The following is a 21,645-nucleotide window of genomic DNA, read 5'->3' as shown; positions in this document are numbered from 1 at the left end:
AAAAAAAAAAAAAAAAAAAAGAACAAAAAAAGAACAGAAAGATAGAAGAAGTGATGTGTCCCAAGAAAGTCCAAAATCTAGTGAGATAAATTCTATTAGATTTTAAGGCTTCAGAATAATCCTTTTTGGTTTGATTGTCTTCCCTTCTGGCTCACTGAGGTGGCAGTGTCACCTCCACGGCTGTAGGTGTGAGTCCTCCCAACAACCCCTCCTGTGACTCCCAGGGGTCTGATGGAGGCTGTCTGGCTTCTTGAACTGAGGCAGAGGCCCTGATTATCTCTGAATCACCCTTAGGGTAATTTTTCCCTCTTCTGGAAGAATAGTGCGGGCTGGGCGCAGTGGCTCACGCCAGTAATCCCAGTACTTTGGGAGGCCGAGGTGGGTGGATCACCTGACATCAGGAGTTTGAGACCAGCCTGGCCAACATGGCGAAACCCCATCTCTACTAAAAATACAAAAATTAGCCAGGCGTGGTGGCGAGTACCTATAATCCCAGCTACTCCAGAGGCTAAGGCAGGAGAATCGTTTGAACTTGGGAGGCAGAGGTTGCAGTGAGCCGAGATGGCACCACTGTACTCCAGCCTAGGTGACACGGTGAGACTCTGTCTCAAAAAAAAAAAAAAAAGTGCGTGTTCACAGCTAAGTACCTCATTGTTTTTACTGTCAAATCCAAGAAGTCTGACAGCCTTCCTTCAATTGTCTTGTCTCTTCCCCTTCAGTTCAAACTGGCAGTGTTTCTTTCTGTTCCTATAATTCCATAAGCATTTTATTAAATGATAGTCCAGCCACATTTTTGGTGTTCTCTTCAGAACATGCTTCCTCATTTTTCTCAGAATGAGTAGGCTGAGAATTTTCCAACTCTTTAATTTTTGGTTCCCCTTTGCCTAAACATTCTTTTTCTAATTCACCCCTCTCCCCTTGCATTTTACTACATGCAGTAGGAGGAACAAAGCTGCTTCTTCCAGGCTTTGCTCAGAAGTATCCGCAGCTAAGTATCCAATTTCATTGTTTGCAAGTTCCACCTCTTGCAAAACAGCAGAACACAGTTTAGTCCAGTCTTTGCCGCTTTATAACAAGGATCACTTTCCCTCCAGTTTCCAATACGTGTTCCTCATTTCCATTGGAGACTTCACCAGAATGATCTTTAATGCCCATATTTCTGCCAACATTCTATTTGTGGCTATCTAGACTTTTTCTAGCTTTCACCTCAAAACTCCTCTAACCTCCACTCATTACTCAGTTCCAAAGCTGTTTTCACATTTTTTCAGTATTTATGACAGCAGCACCCCACTTCTCAGTACCAAAATGTGCCTTATTCAGCTTGGGTTGCCATAACAAAACACCATTGACTGGATGGATTAACCAACATACATGTATTTTCTCACAGTTCTGGATGCTGAAAGTCCGAGATTGGAGTGCTACCGTGGTGGGCTCTGGTGAAGTCCCCTTCCTGGCTTGCAGATGGCCACCTTCTCACGGAGTTCTCACATGGGGCAGCATGCACAAGAGAATTCTGGTCTCTGTTCCTCTTCTTATAAGAACATCAATCCTATCCAATTAGGACCTCAGCCCTATGACCTCATTTTTCTTAATTACCTCCTAAAACCCCTATTTCCAAATAGAGTCACACTGGGGGGTTAGAGTTTCCTTTCTTTTTTTTTTTGAGACGGGGTCTTGCCCTGTTGCCCAAACTGGAGTGCAGTGGCGCAATCTCAGCTCACTGCAACTTCCACCTCCCGGTTTCAAGCGATTAGACACGACTGGCTAGTTTTTGTATTGCTGTAGAGATGGAGTTTCACCATGTTGGCCAGACTGGTCTCGACCTCAAGTGATGCACCCGCCTTGGCCTTCCAAAGTGCTGGGATTAAAAGCATGAGCCCCCACCCCCGGTCCCCCACCTACTTTTAATTCATGCATTCTTGCTATATTTTAGGTACCATTTAAGTTTCCAGAATTCCAGAAATCTTTTCAGAGCATGGTTAAGTTACATGCATTTTAAAAATAAATGAAATTGCTCACACATTCACTGGAAAAGACCAACAGTTTAAATGTCAAAGTCCAAGAAGTACGATAAATTCTTATGGGCCTGGCATGGGGTAAAAAAAAAAAAAAAATCTCTATATCTCTCTTTTTTAAACTTTTATGTTAAGTTCAGGTGTATATGTAGGTTTGTTATATAGGTAAACTTATGTCATGGGGAGTTGTTGTACAGATTATTTCATCACCCAGGTGTTAAGCCTAGTACTCATTAGTTGTTTTTCCTGATCCTCTTCCTCTTCCCACCCTCTACCCTCTGATAGGCCTCAGTGTGTGTTGTTCCTCTCTATGTGTCCATGTGTTCTCATCATTTAGCTCCCACTTATAAGTAAGAACATGAGATATTTGGTTTTCTGTTCTTGTGTTAGTTTGCTAAGGATAATGGCCTCCAGCTCCTTCCATGTCCCTGCAAAGGACATGATCTCATTCTTTTTTATGGCTGCATAGTATTCCACGGTGTTTATGTACCACATTTTCTTTATCCGTTCTACCACTGGTGGGCATTTGGGTTGATTCTATGTCTTCGCTATTGCAAATAGTGCTGCAATGAACGTACACGCGCATGTGTCTTTATGGTGGAATGATTTATAGGCCTTTGGGTCCTACTCCTTACAATAAACTTAAAACATAGCTATTAAAATCCCCATTTCAGATGAGAAAACTGAAGGTCATGGAGATTAAATAACCTGTCCAACTCCTGGGTTGGTGGAGCTGGTGTTCAAATCCTGGTCCATCCAATGCTATGATAAAACCTACATCCTTTCTATCCTCTTCCCCTGCTGCCAAGATGGAGGCTAAATATCTGGAAGTCCAGTCCTGGGGAGGGAGCAGGAAAGGCAGAATCCAGAGGTGAGACAGAGTCCTGAAATGAGGGAATTCAAGGCTCCCAGCTGCATCTGGGAACGTGCAGACATTGGGTTCAGCGGCTGGGGTGAGAGGCAGCTACAGGAGCCACTTGCACTTGTGGCAGGTATCTGGGCCTCAGCTGGCCAGACCAGAATGTGGGGCCAGGCTCCAGTTCAGACGAGAGCTAGTGTGAGAGTCAGAAGCCCTGTTTGGGTGCTGGGGCGAAGAGAAAAGATGAAGCTTGGGGATTCCACAATGCCCTCAGATGAATCTCCTGCACTTTGAGCCAATAAAAGCCAATAAAATAGATCTGGGACTGACTTCGGGGATCACAGTCGGGCATGGAGGAGCAGGGAAGTTCAGTTCAGCTCGGTAAGTACTGATGAAATGTCTAATGTGTAGGGGGTGCTGGTGAACAGAGAGCCACCAGCCCAGGACCTGACCTTGGGAAACCCCCTGTTCCGTGAGGGCCGATGAGTCTGAAAGGGAATCTCTTTAGGCCTGGAACCAAGGGTCTCGGCACGATTCACATTCACACATTTCTCTTCCAGGGCCATGTTCTGCAACGATTTAAAGGAAAAGTATGAGAAAAGGATCATTATTAAAGGGGTTGATGCTGAGACCATGCACACTCTCCTGGACTACACGTACACCAGCAAGGCGCTGATCACCAAGCAGAATGTCCAGCGGGTCCTGGAGGCTGCTAACCTCTTCCAGGTGTGTGAACAAACTGGCTCAGTGCTCTTCTCTGAAGCAGGTGAATGCAGTAATTCTCCAGAGGCCAAACCTGGTCTAGCTCCCAGGCCTGCACCTGGGACATGGACACACACACACACACACGCACACTCCCCTAGCTGGGCTCGTGCTTACTTGAAAGTTAGAAGATGCTGTTTTGGAAAACTGCTGAGAGGGAGTGAGATAGGGCGCCGACTCCCTAATAAGATGAAGCCAGGGGAGCTTTGTGCCTAGAACCTATGCATGGGTCCTGACTCCAAGAACAATAAGTACAACTTGCAGAAGCTTAATTGGAGCCAGTGGCTCTTCTGTGGTTTGGGGTTACTGATGTCTCCTGGTTTCATCGAGGGTGCTGTTTATGTTTCTGTTTTCTGTTCTCCTTTCAGTTTTGGGTGGCTTTTCAAAAGAGCTATAAAAACTTTTTAAAGAGTAAAGACTATAATCTTTTGTAATGTTTGTTTCAGATATTTTCCTACTAGTCACTTGACTCGTCATTTTAAAATACAGCTTTTTTAACGTACAAAAGTTTAAAACTAGTACTTAGTCATAGCTATTGATCATTTCCTGGAAGACTTTTGTCTTTGGTGTGCATTTTTAGCCTTTCCCTTGCTTGATCATATCCTTATTCAATTTCATTCAGTCTTGTTATGTTTACAACTTTAATATCTTTTTTTTTTTTTTTTTTTTAGACAGAGTCTCGCTGTGACGCCCAGGCTGGAGTGCAATGGCACCATCTTGGCCCCCTGCAACCTCCGCCTCCCGGGTTTAAGCGATTCTCCTGCCCTAGCTTCCCGAGTAGCTGGGACTACAGGTGCATGCCATCATGCCCAGATGATTTTTGTATTTTTAGTAGAGATGGGGTTTCACCATATTGGCCAGGCTGGTCTTGAACTCCTGACCTCAAGTGATCTGTCTGCCTCAGCCTCCCAAAGTGCTGGGATTACAGGCATGAGCCATCATGCCCGGCCAACTTTAATATACTTAGAATCACTTGGCATAAAGTATTTTTCTCCATTCCTCCCACCCCCTGCCCTATTTTTTATTTTCTCTCAAGTGATGAACTTCCACAGAGATGTTGGTTTTAATGAGAACAGTGGGAGAGGACAGACATGGTGCAGAGACAGAGCTTTATTTGTTGTTGATTTCCCTATTCTGGTAATCCCTTGCCTCAAAAAATCCCAAATATCTTTTACTTTCTAGGCAAAAATTAGTAAGTTTCTTTCTGAAGCGATTGTACTCAGTTTCCTTATAAGTGTCAATTCTTATGAAAATAAGAGAAGATTCCTGTGGGCTTCCAAATATCTATTTAACCCACTGATTTCTATTGACTCTGGGTTACTTGCTATGAAGTCTCAGACAGAGAAAACTGGGGTCATATTCAGGCTTCAAGGCATCATAAGGGACAGAAGTTTATAGGTTGTTGAAATAACTTTGTGGGTAAAAATTATTTATTTATTTATTTATTTATTTATTTATTTATTTGAAATGGAGTTTCGCTCTTGTTGCCTAGGCTGGAGTACAATGGCGCAATCTTGGCTCGCCGTAACTTCTGCCTCCTGGGTTCAAGCAATTCTCCTGCCTCAGCTTCCTGAGTAGCTGGGATTACAGGCATGTGCCACCACGCCTGGCTAATTTTTTTTTGTATTTTTAGTAGAGATGGGGTTTCACCATGTTGGCCAGGCTGGTCTCAAATCCCAACCTCAGGTGATTCACTTCTGAGTCGTAGGTAAGCAAGCCAGCCCCAAACTATGGACCTGGGACAATGACTGTAAGGACTTGGCAACATTTTTCCATCTCGAAGGAGAATGATTTCTCAACCAGGGCACTGCCATGTTTGTTTGAGAAGTTTGCCATGTTTGCTACTTTCGTTTTTATTATTAAAAACTCATGAGGCCGGGCACAGTGGCTCACGCCTGTAATCCCAGCACTTTGGGAGGCCGAGGCGGGTGCATCACCTGATGTCAGGAGTTCCAGCCAGCCTGGCCAACATGATGAAACCCCGTCTCTACTAAACATACAAAAAATTAGCCAGGTGTGGTGGCGGGCACCTGTAATCCCAGCTACTCAGGAGGCTGAGGCAGGAGAATCTCTTGAACCCGGAAGGGGGAGGTTGCAGTGAGCTGAGATCGCGCCACTGCACTCCAGCCTGGGTGACAGAGTGAAACTCCATTTAAAACAAAACAAAATACCTCATGAAATGTAATCAAATACCACCTGTACCCCAAAATCTTATGGAAAAAAAACCAACTCATGAAAGAGTAAGGGATTGGGAGCTTATCTGCAGGCAGCAAGAAGATATGAGGTCAGGGAGACCATTCTCACCCTGCATTTGGTTGGGGATGGAAGGATCCCTATGGTACATAACAGTTGGTTAGAAGCAGCAACTTAGGAGAAGAAAACCAGGCTAAGTCCCGTGGCCAGAGTGAGGAAAAAAGGGGGATGCTGGAGTGGGAGCTTGGTCATCTGGCCTGGGCCTGAGAAGAGCCCATGAGGGGCTCCCACAGAACCCTCTGGGGCAGTGGTACGGTGGCAGTTAGAGGAGACATTGGTGAAGGTCCAGTGTTGCTTATTTCCCTAGGATTGCTTTTGTTTACGATAGGATGAATGTGCATGAGGCTAATGCGGGTGAGGTAGCCATGTGGTCAGTGGTTGACTTGATGGCCTGGGTTGGCTCTTTGGCTTATCCAATGCCTGGGACATAGCGGGCATGCTATGAATATTGGTTGAATACATGAATATGTGAATAAATACGCTAATGAGTGTGTCACTCTTGTTCATTACTAGCTGGATATAAGGACTTCTCAAAAACTGCTCAACAGGCTGGACGCGGTGGCTCACGCCTGTAATCTCAGCACTTTGGGAGGTTGAGGCAGGCGGATCATGAGGTCAGGAGATCGAGACCATCCTGGCCAACATGGTGAAACCCCATCTCTACTAAAAATACAAAAATTAGCTGGGCGTGGTGGCGCGCGCCTGTAGTGCCAGCTACTCGAAAGGGAATCACTTGAACCCAGGAGGCAGAAGTTACAGTAAGCCGAGATCACGCCACTGCACTCCAGCCTAGCGACAGAGTGAGACTCTGTCTCAAAACAAAAAACAAAAACCAAAAAAAAAAACTGCTCAAGACCCCAACAGAAATTACTTGCTCTCCTTCCAGGAGACACTAAGAAGCCCAATCCTGGCTCTTGGAAATGGTGTGGGCCAAGAGAGGAGGAAATATTTCACAGGCTAATACTAATAATTGCTTCATTTTATAGGTGCCTGATGAAGTGCCAGGCACCTATAAAATGCCAGGCACCTGCTATGATATACTATGTACACACATGAATTTCTGTTGTCATGGACAGAGACTCATAGATTATATCTATTCAACACCATAGAAGCCAGTCAATCTAGGCAAGAAAACCAGCTGGATTATTTCCTTGCTATCATCTACATAAAATCAGCCTGTTGACTATTTGATGCACTCCCTCTCACACTTACATTTGGTCAACCAGTGTTGCTGTGTGGCTACTGTAAGCATTAAGCAATCAGGATTAGTCTACTGGGTCCACATGACAGCCACAGTGGCCCTTTTCGGAGGATTCACCAGGTAGTAACTTTTTTTTTTTTTTTTGAGACAGAGTCTTGCTCTGTTGCCCAGGCTGGAGTGCAGTGGCGCCATCTTGGCTCACCGCAACCTCTGCCTCCTGGGTTCAAATGATTCTCCTGCCTCAGCCTCCTGAGTAGCTGGGATTACAGGCATGTGCCACCACACTCAGCTAATTTTTGCATTTTTATTAGAGACAGGGTTTCACCATGTTGGCCAGGCTGGTCTCGAACTCCTGACCTCAGGTGATCCACCTGGCTTGGCCTCCCAAAGTGCTGGGATTACAGGCCTGAGCCACCGTGCCCAGCCAGTAGTGACTATTTTGCCTGAACTACATTGTTTAAAGTCATGTAGGTTTGGCCAAGCGTGGTGGCTCACGCCTGTAATCCCAGCACTTTGGGAGGTGGAGGCAGGCAGATCACCTGAGGTCAGGAGTTCGAGACCAGCCTGACTAACACGGTAAAACCCCCGTCTCTACTAAAAATACAAAAATTAGCCAGGTGTAGTGGTGGGTGCCTGTAGTTCCAGCTACTTGGGAGGCTGAGGCAGGAGAATCGCTTGAACCCAGGAGGCAGAGGTTGCAGTGAGCTGAGATCGCACCATCGCACTCCAGCCTGGGCGACAGAGTGAGACTCCATCTTAAAAAAAAAAAAAAGCAGGTAGGTCTTTTTACCTCCAATGTATAGATGAGGGGCATAAAATTCAGCAATGTTAAGGAAATGCTCAAGTCTTCACAGCTAGTAAGAGGGGAGTCTGGATTTGACTCCTGTGGTCCTGTGCGTAGCCTGTGTGTTCTCCACTGCACATGCTCTGTCCATGCCTCAGAGTGACGCCTGAAACAAGCCATCATCCTGAAGGCAGCTGGGGCCTCCCGGGAGGGTGTCCTCAGGCAGGACTGCCCAGTGCAATGTTCTGAGAACCAGCAGTGCTCCGTGTGAGTGTGACGGGGGCAAGACTGGCCTAGCACCCTCCGGGGAAACTTGGATGCCTGGGGCCACCTGTCGGGGAAGGAAAGAGAGATCAGATTGTTACTGTGTCTGTGTAGAATGAAGAAGACATAAGAAACTCCATTTTGTTCTGTACTATGAAAAATTCTTCTGCCTTGAGATGCTGTTAATCTGTAACCCTAGCCCCAATCCTGTGCCCGCAGAAACATGTGCTGTGTTGACTCAAGGTGTGATGGATTTAGGGCTGTGCAGGATGCGCTTTGTTAAATATGTGTTTGCAGGCAGTATGCTTGGTAAAAGTCATCGCCATTCTCCAGTCTCAAGAGTACCCAGGGACAAAATGCACTGTGGAAGGTCGCAGGGACCTCTGCCTAAGAAAGCCTGGGTATTGTCCAAGGTTTCTCCCCACTGAGACACCCTGAGATATGGCCTTGAGGGAAGGGAAAGACCTGACCATCCCCTAGCCCGACACCCGTAAAGGTCTGTGCTGAGGAGGATTAGTGAAAGAGGAAGGCCTCTTTGCAGTTGAGATAAGAGGAAGGCATCTGTCTCCTGCTTGTCCCTGGAATGGAATGTCTCGGTGTAAAACCCGATTGTACATTCTATTTACTGAGATAGGAGAAAACCGTTTTATGGCTGGAGGTGAGACATGCTGGCAGCAATACTGCTCTTTACTACACTGAGATGCTTGTGTAAAGTCAAACATAAATCTGGCCTATGTGCACATCAAGGCACAGCACCTTTCCTTAAATTTATTTATGACACAGAGACCTTTGCTCACACGTTTTCCTGCTGATCCTCTCCCCACCATTGCCCTGTAGTCCTGCCACATGCCCCTCACCGAGATAGTAAAGATAGTGATCAATAAATACTAAGGAAACTCAGAGACCAGTGCCGGCGCGGGTCCTCCGTATGCTGAGCGCCGGTCCCCTGGGCCCACTGTTCTCTCTCTATACTTTGTCTCTGTGTCTTATTTCTTTTCTCAGTCTCTCGTCCCACCTGATGAGAAATACCCACAGGTGTGGAGGAGCTGGCCCCCTTCACCACCAAGTGTCCCCAGAATGAGTCTGCTGCTGGCCATTTAACATCTCTTTTGTCTTTATATTTCTTGGTGTTTGATCTCAATTGTTTATGCTTTTATTTTTAGGTATAACTTGCATTTAGTAAAATGTGCACTCCTTAAAGTGCTTCCAGCTTGATGATTTTTCACATGTGTATTTCGCCATGCAACCACCAGTCAGATCAACACTGACAATGGCCCTGGCATCCCAGAACTCTCCTTCACAGCCTCCCTAGCCAGTCCTTTCCCACGCTAACTACTGCTCTAGCATCTGTTGCCATGGGTTAGTTTTGCCTGCTTTTGAATTTCATATTGTTCTTTTTGAGTCCTAACTAGTATAGAGGGTCTGAATCTTAGGCTACAAACTCAAGTGTGCCAAAAAGAATGTGATTTAACCTATTATTTTTCTGTTTTCTTGGTTTTTTTTTTTTTTTTGAGACAGGGTTTTGGTGTGTCACCTAGGCTGGAGAACAATCATAGCTCACTGCAGCCTTGAACTTCCAGGCTCAAGAGATCTTCCTACCTCACCTCTCAAGTAGCTGGGAATATAGCCCTGCGCCACTATGCCCGACTTTTTAGAGACAAAGTCTCGCTCTGTTGCCCAGGCTGGTCTTGAACTCCTTGCCTCAAGCAATCCTCCTGCCTCAGCCTCCCAAAGTGATGGAATTACAGGCATGAGCCACTGTGGTCATCCAAACCTGTTATTTTTCTATCATTGAACTTAATTTCTATTCTGAGCTCTCATTCTACCAGTGGCAGAAATCATAGTTGATAACACAGGAAAGTTTAATCAATTCAGGATTCGGGTTGCTTACATAGTTCCAGGGGACATTTATACAGTGCCAGGGCATTGAAAAAAGAGGCATCTGTCCTGGGCTTACCATGGTCATTTGCATTATTGGTCCATGTGCCACCCACTGGAGCACCTGTGTTCCCATCAGTCTCTGATTTTTCATTCCTTTCTCACTGACATCAACAAGTCCCCAGTCCTACCTGATTCTGGTCATCGGTCCTTGCAGGCCACTTTGCATTCTCTCTGTCCTGTTTGAAAAGCCTCTTCAGGTCTGGCAATTCTCTCAGCTACATCTGTGCCCCTCTCAAGACACAAGACACTTTCATTCGCTCTCCTTTACAAATCCAGAGCTACAGGGGGCGTGGAGCAACTGCCACAGGGCCCCTTTGTCTGGAAACAACACACTCTCATCTCATCTGTTACCGCCATGCTGAACTGCTGCTTTTCTGCTTTCAACTTGGCGATCAAAGCACACGTTCTTTTGTTCTCAGATTCACAACCTATAAGGGACATTTAGCATCCCCCTCACTCTGGAGATTTGGCCTGGGATGGGAAGCGAGGCATCATCTTGGGAACCCACCCCTGATTCTCACTCTGTTGTTAGACAATCTCTTTCTTGTCCCTCTTCCTTGCCTGGGAATCTTTATGCCTCCAGGGTGGGAAAAGCTGACTTGCTTTGTCATCCATTCTCCCACGTCTCCTGTTTTGGTATAAACTTTGTACCCAGACTCTTTAGGACTCTGGCTTTTGAGGCTGGAAGGGCTAGGTTCTTACCACTAACTGGTATTTCTTTCAAAACCACTTCTTTAGTTTAAGTTCTGAAAGTCTATTTAGAAACTCAAAAGCCAAGAATTATCTTCTTTTGCCTGCTCTATCACCCCTTCCCTGAGAAAGCCTGTGCTCGGTTGCTGCCTATAGGGTGTAAAATACAGGAAGTGGGGTGTGGTGTTTTTAATTGTAATGAAAATCCATATTGCTACCAGATTCTGACTTTAACTGCTCCCCAACGACCACAAATTACTAAGCATGTTCTAAGTGCAAGGTATTCTGTGAGAAGCTGTCAGGAGAAAATAAAGTTTAAAAATGTGGAGTACAGATCACATTTATGTAGCAATTTTGTCCCCTATATATCCCATTTGATGTTGACCATGTCCTTGTGGGCGAGCAGCCTAGGTAGAACCCTCACAGTGAGGCTGCAGGTGAATTTTATGTTCTCAGCACTTTCCAGATGAGAAAACCAGCTGAGAGAGAGAGAGAGAGAGTTCAGCTCATCAAGTGGTGAAGCTATGGGTGGAGTTTTCAAGTAAACCCAGAACTTCTGACTCCATATATCCACTTCCCTCCACTATCCCCCCCTGAAAGATTCTCAATGAGCCTCCAGGCCATTGGACAAACCAAGTAGAGCCCAAGGCAGAAAGGAGGGGACACTGAATTGGACCTCATAGGATGGTGGCAGTAGGAATGGGAGAAAAGTATTCCAGGCAGAGAGAACCTGGAAGTGGATTTGTTTCAGCCTTCCCTACCCACCACCACACCTATTGCAGCTACCTGCATTCATGGGGCTCCTTCTCAGCACTTGTCTTCTGCTTCCATTCCTGCTCCTGTGCCCTATGCACACACACACACCATGCCCTGAGCATCAATCATGTCCCAAATGCAATCACTCTACTTAATCTTTACAACAGTGATTCTCCCTGGTCCTTACCTTGTCGCTGGGCTGAATCACTGAGCCCCAGCCATGCCACTTGCCCCTTGAATATGTGGGTCACATGTATTGCCTGTTGTGCCCTGCTAGCCTGCTGGGGCTACCACCATCTTCTCTGGAAACTCAGGGGCTGTTTGCTGATTGAATCTTGACTAAGCTTGCCACACTGCTGGTCTTTTCCCGAGTCCACTTCCACGGTTGCCTCAGTCCCCCCACAACTGCCATGCCTTAGTGAGCAGGTCTTTTGCAGGTCTTAGTTCCTTCCTTTTCTGCCCACTCTATGAGGCTTCCAGGAACCAGCAGGTTTCTCAGCCAAGTCTAGAGCCAGGACTGAAAGGAGGGGCTAGAGGGAGCAGAGAATGTCCCTCCTGGGGGACTGTGAGGCATACTGCCACGGGATTGGAGCTGGAGCATCGCCCGGGAGAGGGGAAGAGAGGTAAGGATGGAAGATTAGAGTCAATGGTAATTCACACATTTTTAGCATGAAGAACGCTTTTAAACACCAACACAGACCTCACAGGAGACGAACTTTACTTTTAGTGTCTATTGCTGGAGAAGAAAAGTTGTGACAAAAAATTTACAAGTCTGGACACAGTGGCTCACACCTATAATCCCAGCACTTTGGGAGGCCAAGGCAGGCAGATCACTTGACGGCAGGAGTTCGAGACCAGCTTGGCCAACATGACAAAACCCTGTGTCTACTAAAAATATTATATAAAGATTAGCTGGGCGTGGTGGTGCAAGCCTGTAATCCCAGCTACTCGGGAGGCTGAGGCATGAGAATCACTTGAACCTGGGAGGTGAATGTTGCACTGAGTTGAGATCACACCATGCACTCCAGCCTGGGTGACAGCATGAGACTATGTCTCAAACAACAACAACAACAAAAATTACAATGAATTCAGAAATACTTTGAAATAAATTTAAATTATATTAATCTCATCACACCTTCACACATGCTGATTTGTTGGAGCTGAAGGTAAGAATATCAATGTCTTTATAGACCCTTTGCAATAACGCCAAGGCCACTTGGACACCATGGTCAACAGAATTGCTGATGTGAACTAAAACAGGACTTTAGTGATTCTGAAGTAGATTTGAAGGCACCTTGTGGGAGACATGGAGTCACATGGGTGAAGTCCCCTAGGACCTCAGATTTTGGAGAATATCACGGCGAAGCAGAGGAGGGCAGTGGAGAAGAGGAAGAGGCAGTGCTTTCTCTTGGAGGCAGACACTTCTTGTGGGAACTGCAGCCACGTCTCAAGTGGTTTCTTTGATTGTATTTTTAGTCTCCTCATTTGAGAGTCAGGTGGCTGGCTGCAACCTTTTGCTCACATGTCCCCCCAGACAGGAAGCTGGCTGTCTTTTGCCATTATCTGTCATCTCTCAGCTCTGACAAACAAGGTCATGTGTCATTGGGACAGGCCGAGACAGAAAATTTACCCTGAAGTCTTGAATAATCTTGAATGTGAAGAAGCAAAAGCATATTTAAAAGAAACCCATTTTTGGTTCCCATGATTGCCCTGCACATCATCAGTTTCCCAGCCATTGGTTGGGATCACGTGATGCTGCCCTACACCCCTCACACTAAAAGTGTTTATTGAAGTATATTTTGGAGGAACTTAGGCAACTTGGAGATCCCCCACCTGCCCCTGTCCTCATAAAGCCTCTTCAGACTCTCCTGGCATTTTGTTAGCTCAACAATGCAACAAGTTACAAAGGCACCATGATGCTGACTGGAGCATCACCTGTACCGCCTCCTAGCAGTGTGAACTTGCATAGCTCTTTGAATTCTCTATTTGTTCATTTATGCAAATGCTAATTCTAACACCTTCCCTTTTTTACCTGTTAAATAAAATACACTTGTTAAAAAATAAAATTTATTTGTTAAGTGAAATAATGACTGGGAACATGTCTAGCACAGATCTTGGTGCATACTAAGTGATAAATATGTCCTTCCTCTGCCCCTCTTTCTCTTCTTTTTCCAGACTTTGTGCTAGATGCTGCTAGAAATAAATACCCAAGTATGACCTAGAAGCTGCTTTGAGATGCTTGTCTCAACCGACCATAGTACTCTGGGTGCTCCACAAAAGGGGAAAGCAAGGTGCCCAGTGGAGCACAGAGGAGGGAGGGATTCCATGTTGGGGAATAGGAGAAGCCATCAAGGAAGAAGTAGCTTTTAAGAATGAACTTCATGACTAGGTAGCATTTCTCTACAATTCTTCTTTTCCTTTTTATTTTATTTTAGTTTTTTAGAGACAGTCTTGCTCCGTCACCCAGGCTAAAGTACGGTGGTGTGATCATGGCTCACTGCAACCTTGAACTCCCAGGCTCAAGCAATCCTCCCTCCTCAGCTTCCCAAGTAGCTGGGACTATAGGCATGCAACACCACAACAGGCTAATTTTTACATTTTTTGTAAAGACAAGGTCTGACTATATTGCTCAGGCTGGTCTTGAAATCCTGGACTCAATCGATTCTCCTACCTTGGCCTCCCAAAGTGCTGGGATTATAGGCTTAAGCCATTGTGCCCAGCCCTTAAACAATTATTGACCCAGAATTTTAAATGTCCAGAGGTGGGGTTCCAAGCACAGTCTAGTCAGGACTCTGGCTCTCTTCCTCTCTGGCTCTTTTGACTTAGCTCTCTCTCTTGTGTTGGTTTTGTACTCAGGTGGATGGATGCCAGGGAGTAACTCACCTGTCCCCTGCCAACTAAGTTCCCAGAAAAATGCCACATGTGCAAACGTTCACATACTATTGTAGGGGTTCACAGACTTTCTGGATCGATCCATTGATCCCAGATGTAATAATTCTGAATCAAGAAAATAGCCCTGGCTGGGCATGGTGGCTCATGCCTGTAATCCCAGCACTTTGGGAGGCTGAGGCGGGCAGATCACTTGAGGTCAGGAGTTCGAGACCATAATGGCCAACATGGTGAACCCCGTCTCTATTAAAACACAAAAAAATTAGCCAGGTATGGTGGTGCGCCCCTGTAGTCCCAGCTGCTTGGGAGGCTGAGGCAGAAGAATCACTTGAACCCGGGAGGCAGAGGATGCAATGAGCTGAGATCGTGCCACTGTACTCCAGCCTGGGCAACAAGAGCAAGCCTCCATCTAAAAAAAAAAATTAAGTTAAAAAAAGAAAAGAAAGAAAACGGCCCTTTGTGGATAGATTCATGGCTGTAATATTCACGTCTTCCTCCTTCTTGAGGTAAACTTTCAGGGGGATTTCTCTGTTGAAAACGGGGTGAGCTATCCTGAGTCTTTCCTTAAAAAGTTGGACTCTGGAGTTGGACTTGTCTGGGATCATAACAGATGGTGATGATGGGGAAAGGCAGCTCAGGCCGCGGGATGGCAGGAGTGTGGAAAGGCACAGCAACAGGGCGGCTTCGGGACTACTTGAAGTGACGAGATGGGTGCGATTGTGGCTGGGGTTCTCTCAGGGAGGGTCCTGGTGATGACTGACAGCCAGATTGTGGAAGACTGAAAGGGTGGAAGTAGGATTGTCCTAGGTTTCAGGCAGTGGAGTCCCTGGACTCTGGTCCATAGCATTTATCTCAAGCATCCTTTCACACTCCATGTTGTATTATTTGGTTAGCGTCTGCCGCCTCCACTGGTCTGTCAGCTTCAGTGAGCACAGGCACTTTGTCTCTGCTCACCTCGGTACACCCAGCACTAGTTGGGAGCCTCCTACGTAATATTAATAGTTGCTCACAGCCATAAAAAAGGATGAGTTCATGTCCTTTGCAGGGGCATGGATGAAGCTGGAAGCCATCATTCTCGGCAAACTAACACAGGAACAGAAAACCAAACACCACATGTTCTCACTCATGAGTGGGAGTTGAACAATGAGAACACGTGGACACAAGGAGGGGAACATCACACATCAGGGCCTCTCGGATGGTGGAGGGGAAGGGGAGAAAGCGCATTAGGACAAATACCTAATGCATTCGGGGCTTAAAACCTAGATGACGGGTTGATAGGTGCAGCAAACCATGGCACATGCATACCTATGTAACAAACCTGCACATTCTGCACGAGTGTCCCAGAACTCAAAGTAAAATAAAAAAAATACATGCTCAGTTCACATTCAGTCCATACACAGGTAGCTGGATGGATGAATTGCCAGGTGGAGTGAAGAGAGACAAGTTTGGATCAATGCTTCTTCTAACAAATGTGAGCTTCAGTACTTGGCTTAATTCTCCTCTGTGGTTTCCTTCTTTGCTCATCAACAGCCACCAAGCAGGAATAGGAATTGGCATCTTGTTGGCTAGTCCTTCCTGTGTCAGGGCAGATCAGGTCATCTGAGCTACCCAGTGACGTGTGCAAATGACGTTTGGCATCTGCCAAGGCTTTGTCCCCCACACACGTTGTGTGACCTGGAGCAGCTTGAAATAGTATAAAAAACATGCATTTTTTGGAATCAGAGATGACTGGTTCAAACTTTGCTTCTACCTTTCATTAACTGTAAGTCTCTGAGGAAATTACTTCTCTGAATCTGGTTTCCTCAGGGATGATAATAAATACCTCTTTCATGGCATTGTGGTGAGGATTGAGTAACTCTTACAGTTAGTATGTAGAGTCTGGCCTGTGATAAGCGCTGTTTTAGTGTTTACCTTTTATTTTCTCATTGTGTCCTTTAAAAATCACAATAATGTGTTTATTTTATATATTTTTTCCTGAGTTTATAATGTTCATGCTCAATATAGTAAAGTTGTCATACAACAAACTCTAAAAAAATTAATAACTTTATCTATAGCCACTGCTAACATTTTATATGTTACCTTCTAGTATTTTCCCTATAAATGAGAAAGTTGGTCTATTTTAAGTAGATATTTCTTACACGCAATTGGAGAGGGTAGGAAGGGGTGAAGAGTGTAAAGTAATTTCTCCCTTTCTTCCCTAAAATTGGATGGGAATTACAGTGTGAGCCACTGTGCCTGGCCTCTGTGACTTTATTTTATATATATATATATGTATATATATAAATATACATATATAAATATATATAAATATACATATATAAATATATATGTATATTTATAAAATAGGATCATAGTCCTGGCGTGGTGGCTCATGCCTGTAATCCCAGCACTTTGGGAGGCCAAGGTGGGTGGATCACCTGAGGTCGGGAGTTCGAGAGTTTGAGACCAGCCTGATCAACATGGAGAAACCTCATCTCTATTAAAAATACAAAATTAGCTGGGTGTGGTGGCATATGCCTGTAATCCCAGCTACTCGTGAGGCTGAGGCAGGAGAATCTCTTGAACCCGGGAGGTGGAGGTTGCGGTGAGCAGAGATCGCGCCATTGCACTCCAGCCTGGGCAGCAAGAGCAAAACTCTGTCTCAAAAAAAAAAAAAAAAAAAAGATAATAAGGTACATAATATGATTTGTGAAGTGCTTTTCTCATTTTATCTGCAAATATTTCAGTTATGCCTAAAAGATAAGGATTCTTCTTAAACATAAACATAAAACCATTATTGCACCTAACATGAATAATAATTGTTTCATTATCACCAACAGAGACAACTACTGTTATCAGGTCTTATGTGGCCTCCCAGAGATAGTCTAAGTATCTAGAAATATCTACTTAATTTTCCTGTCATCTTCCCCTCACGCAAATGCTGGCATGGTGAACGCGGTATTTTGCACTGGGGGCTACCATTTAAGTGAGTTTCCTTTCAGATCTCATAGATATCTCTGTGAACAGGGCCAGATACGGTTCTGATGTCCAGTTCTGAGGGCTCATGAGGCTTAGTCTTTGTTGCATATTTTTAGTCTTTGAACTGAAAATCTGCCAACGACTAAACAGGTGTTAGCAGCCTCATTCTCAACTGTTTCCATGGTTGCTCATGCAAAGAGCAGAGCTGCCAGCAGTTGAGACCAGCAGACATGGGGTTCCGAGGCAGAATTCAGGCCTTCTCCAACTTTCCATTGTGTAGGGAAAAGAAAGAGAGATCAGACTGTTACTGTATCTATGTAGAAAGGGAAGACATAAGAAACTCCATTTTGACCTGTACCCTGAACAATTGCTTTGCCCTGAAATGCTGTTAATCTGTAACTTTGCCCCAACCTCTTTGCCCCAGCCTTAAGCTCACAAAAACATGTGTTGTATGGAATCAAGGTTTAAGGGATCTAGGGCTGTGCAGGATGTGCCTTGTTAACAAAATGTTTACAGGCAGTATGCTTGGTAAAAGTCATCGCCATTCTCCAGTCTCGATAAACCAGGGGCACAATGCACTGCAGAAAGCCGCAGGGACCTCTGCCCTGGAAAGCCGGGTATTGTCCAAGGTCTCTCCCCAAGTGATAGTCTGAAATATGGCCTCATGGATGGGAAAGACCTGACCGTCCCCCAGCCCGACACGCTTAAAGGGTCTGTGCTGAGGTGGATTAGTGAAAGAGGAAAGCGTCTTGCAGTTGAGATAGAGGAAGGCCACTGTCTCCCGCCTGCTCCTGGGAACTGAATGTCTTGGTATAAAACCCGATTGTACATTTGTTCAATTCTGAGATAGGAGAAAAACCACCCTGTGGCGGGAGGTGAGACATGCTGGCAGCAATGCTGCCTTGTTATTCTTTACTCCACCGAGATGTTTGGATGGAGAGAAGCAAAAATCTGGCTTACGTGCACATCCAGGCATAGTACCTCCCGTTGAACTTATTTGTGACACAGATTTCTTTGCTCACATGTTTTCTTGCTGACCTTCTCCCCACTATCACCCTGCTCTCCTACTGCATTCCTCTTATTGAGATCGTGAAAACAGTAATCAATAAATACTGAGGGAACTCAGAGACCGGTGCTGGTGTGGGTCCTCCGTATGCTGAGTGCCGGTCACCTGAGCCCACTGTTCTTTCTCTATACTTTGCCTCTGTGTCTTATTTCTTTTCCCAGTCTCTCATCCCACCTGAAGAGAAATACCCACAGGTGTGGAGGGGCTGGCACCCTTCAGCATTGACCCTCAGAGAAATGCTTTATTTATTTATTTATGTATTTATTTTGAGACGGATTTTTGCTCTTGTTCCCCGGGCTGGAGTGCAATGGCATGATATCAGCTCACTGCAACCTCCGCCTCCCAGGTTCAAGCGATTCGCCTGCCGCAGCCTCCTGAGTAGCCGAGATTACAGGCATGTGCCACCACGCCTGGCTAATTTTGTATTTTTAGTAGAGACAGGATTACTCCATGTTGATCAGGCTGGTCTCAAACTCCCGATCTCAGGTGATCTGCATGCCTCGGCCTCCCAAAGTGCTGGGATTACAGGCGTGAGCCCCTGCGCCCGGCCCAAAAAATGCTTTTCAAACTGCCAATCCTATGTGATCTGACACAGAAAGTAATATTTTGCAATAGAGGTTGATCCAAAAAGTCAGATATGTGTTCCCTGGAATGCTCTGGAGTAAAGTCCAGAGCCTAGGTCACCTTGGTCCACTCTTAGAACCAGTCCTGCCCCACCATCAACCTTCAGGCCCCATAGCCCCACTCCCCACAGCTCCTGCCATCCCTCCCCAGTCAGATCTGTCCCATCCCTACTCTCACCAGGACCTGCCTTCAGAAGGCCTCCCCCACCAGGTCTTGCCCCCTCAGCCTCCGCTTTCCTCTTCCCCCATTAATCGATCAACCCATGGGCACCAAGAACTTGACCCTATAAGGAGTCCAGTAGACAGGGAAGGGAGCTAGGAGGTTGAACTTGTTCAAAGCTAAGCTCCAGAGAACAACAAATAAGAATGAACCAATGCATTTGAGACAGGTCATCTGTAAAATGGATATTACAAAATATAATGGATATAACAGTGCTTTGTCATCTGTAAAGTGCCCTACAAGCATAAGGGACTTGAATTTTTATGAGGATGGTGATAACTTAAAAGTGGGACCTGAGAGCCAATCAATAACTTTACAAATTAATTTTTTAATGACAAAAGTGGTACATATTCATTTTAAAGGATATATAAATAAATAAAACATATAAATAAACAAAAACAGAAAAATTCTCATAGTCTTATTAGAGTATCATACCTTCTATTATTTATATAGTATATTCCCTGTCCATCCCATGACACCTGTTTCTATGGGAGAACTATGGTTCCCTTGATGACAAATTTTGCCATGTGACTTACTCTGGACGGTTTTGTGTAAATGGATATAGCATGTGCCCCCTCTGAGCAGAAGCTTTAAAAGCCTCTGTGTGGTTCTGCCATCTTTTTCCCCTTCTGTCATGGCACCAGCATATCTCAGGTAAGGGCTTTCCATCTTCCTGGCCCCTGGAATGAAGAGCTCTGTGAAGAACACATGGTGGGTGACAGAGAAACATTTATTGTAAGCCCCTGAGACGTGGGGGTTTTTTGCTACTGCAGCAGAATTTGCCTTAAGATACCTGATAACCATTAATATTTTGACCTACATCCTTTCATCTTCTTTCTATGACTTTATTCTGTGTATGTTTTCTTTATAAAAATAAGATCATAATGTACATATGATTTGTGACGTGCTTTTCTCATTTTGTCTGCAAATATTTCAGTTACATCTCTAAAAAATAAGGATTCTTCTTAAACATAAACATGAAACCATTATTGCACCTAAAATGAATCATAATTGTTTCATTATCACCAAATATTAGTCATTGTAAACATTTCTCCAACTTTAAAAAATATATATTGTTTAAATCAGGAATCCAAATAAGATCCATACTTTGCAATTGGTCGATGTGTCTTAAATCTCTGTTTATCTTTAGGTTCTCCCTCTCCTTCTCTCTCTCTTTTAGCCCCTTGTAATGTATTTGTTGAAGAAACTGAACACGTTGTTCTGTAGAGTTTTCCACAGTCTGGATTTTGCTGATCATGTCCCCTTGGCGTCTTTAGCAGGTTCCTCTTTCCCCTGTATTTCCCGTAAACTGCTGATTAAATGTAGAGGCTTAATCAGATCCAATGAACAGATTTTAAAACTCAATACATTATAAACATTTTCTGTTTCATTTAATATTTTCTACAACATGTGTTTTAAGTATCTACAGAGCTGTCGACTGTATGAATGAATTATATGTATTTAGCTAGTCCCATAAGTATCTCATTGTTTTAAGTCGACTGTATGAATGAATTATATGTATTTAGCTCGTCCTGTACTGTTGGACATTTAGGTTGTTTCCAATTTTTGGCTATTACACACAACTCACTGATAAACCTCCTTGTGGACTCACCATTTTCTGGCCTCCTTTCCGCCCTTTCTATTTCATCAGTTCTTGCGGATGGTGGATGCCTGTGCCAGCTTCCTCACTGAAGCCTTGAACCCAGAAAACTGTGTTGGAATACTGAGGCTGGCCGACACACACTCGCTGGACAGTCTAAAGAAGCAGGTTCAGAGTTACATCATTCAAAACTTTGTGCAGATTCTGAACTCTGAGGAGTTCCTTGACCTACCCGTGGACACTCTGCATCACATCTTGAAGAGTGATGACCTTTACGTGACCGAGGAAGCTCAGGTGTTTGAGACCGTGATGAGCTGGGTCCGGCACAAGCCATCAGAACGGCTCTGCTTACTCCCCTATGTCCTCGAGAACGTGCGCTTACCGCTTCTGGACCCGTGGTACTTTGTGGAGACGGTGGAAGCAGATCCTCTCATCAGGCAGTGCCCAGAGGTCTTCCCGCTGCTCCAGGAAGCCAGGATGTACCACCTTTCTGGCAATGAGGTGAGTAGAAGATAAGAGGTGCTATATTTAACCAGCGAAGTAAGGAGTTAGCTAGGGGCTCACAGAGATGCAGGTGAAGCGGATTCAAAAATCCTTAGGGCATTAAGGAGAAAAAACTGCCCCGTTCATTGCTGAGTCGGGCAGTTCCAGAAGCCCTGATTCCTGATCTATGAGGCCCATCCCATGTGTTCAGACAGTTACTGAGCGCATTAGGTGAGATGTAGAAATCACCCAGCACCACGCCTGGCCCGTGCTTCCTCTTC

General features: G+C 45.1%; 1 protein-coding gene across 1 annotated transcript in view; it reads left to right on the top strand.

Moving 5' to 3' along the window:
• Window positions 1–21,645, top strand: part of KLHL6 (kelch like family member 6) — a 62,153-nt gene that overhangs the window by 20,254 nt on the left and 20,254 nt on the right. Inside the window, exons 2-3 of the mRNA XM_032171724.2 lie at window positions 3,435–3,600; window positions 20,933–21,382. Coding sequence (XP_032027615.1) covers window positions 3,435–3,600; window positions 20,933–21,382 — 616 coding nt within the window. The remainder of the gene's footprint in view (window positions 1–3,434; window positions 3,601–20,932; window positions 21,383–21,645) is intronic.

The sequence above is a fragment of the Hylobates moloch genome, unplaced genomic scaffold (genome assembly GCF_009828535.3).
Source record: "Hylobates moloch isolate HMO894 unplaced genomic scaffold, HMol_V3 SCAFFOLD_13, whole genome shotgun sequence".
NCBI lineage: Eukaryota > Metazoa > Chordata > Mammalia > Primates > Hylobatidae > Hylobates > Hylobates moloch.
This window is presented reverse-complemented; position numbering and strand designations above follow the sequence as displayed.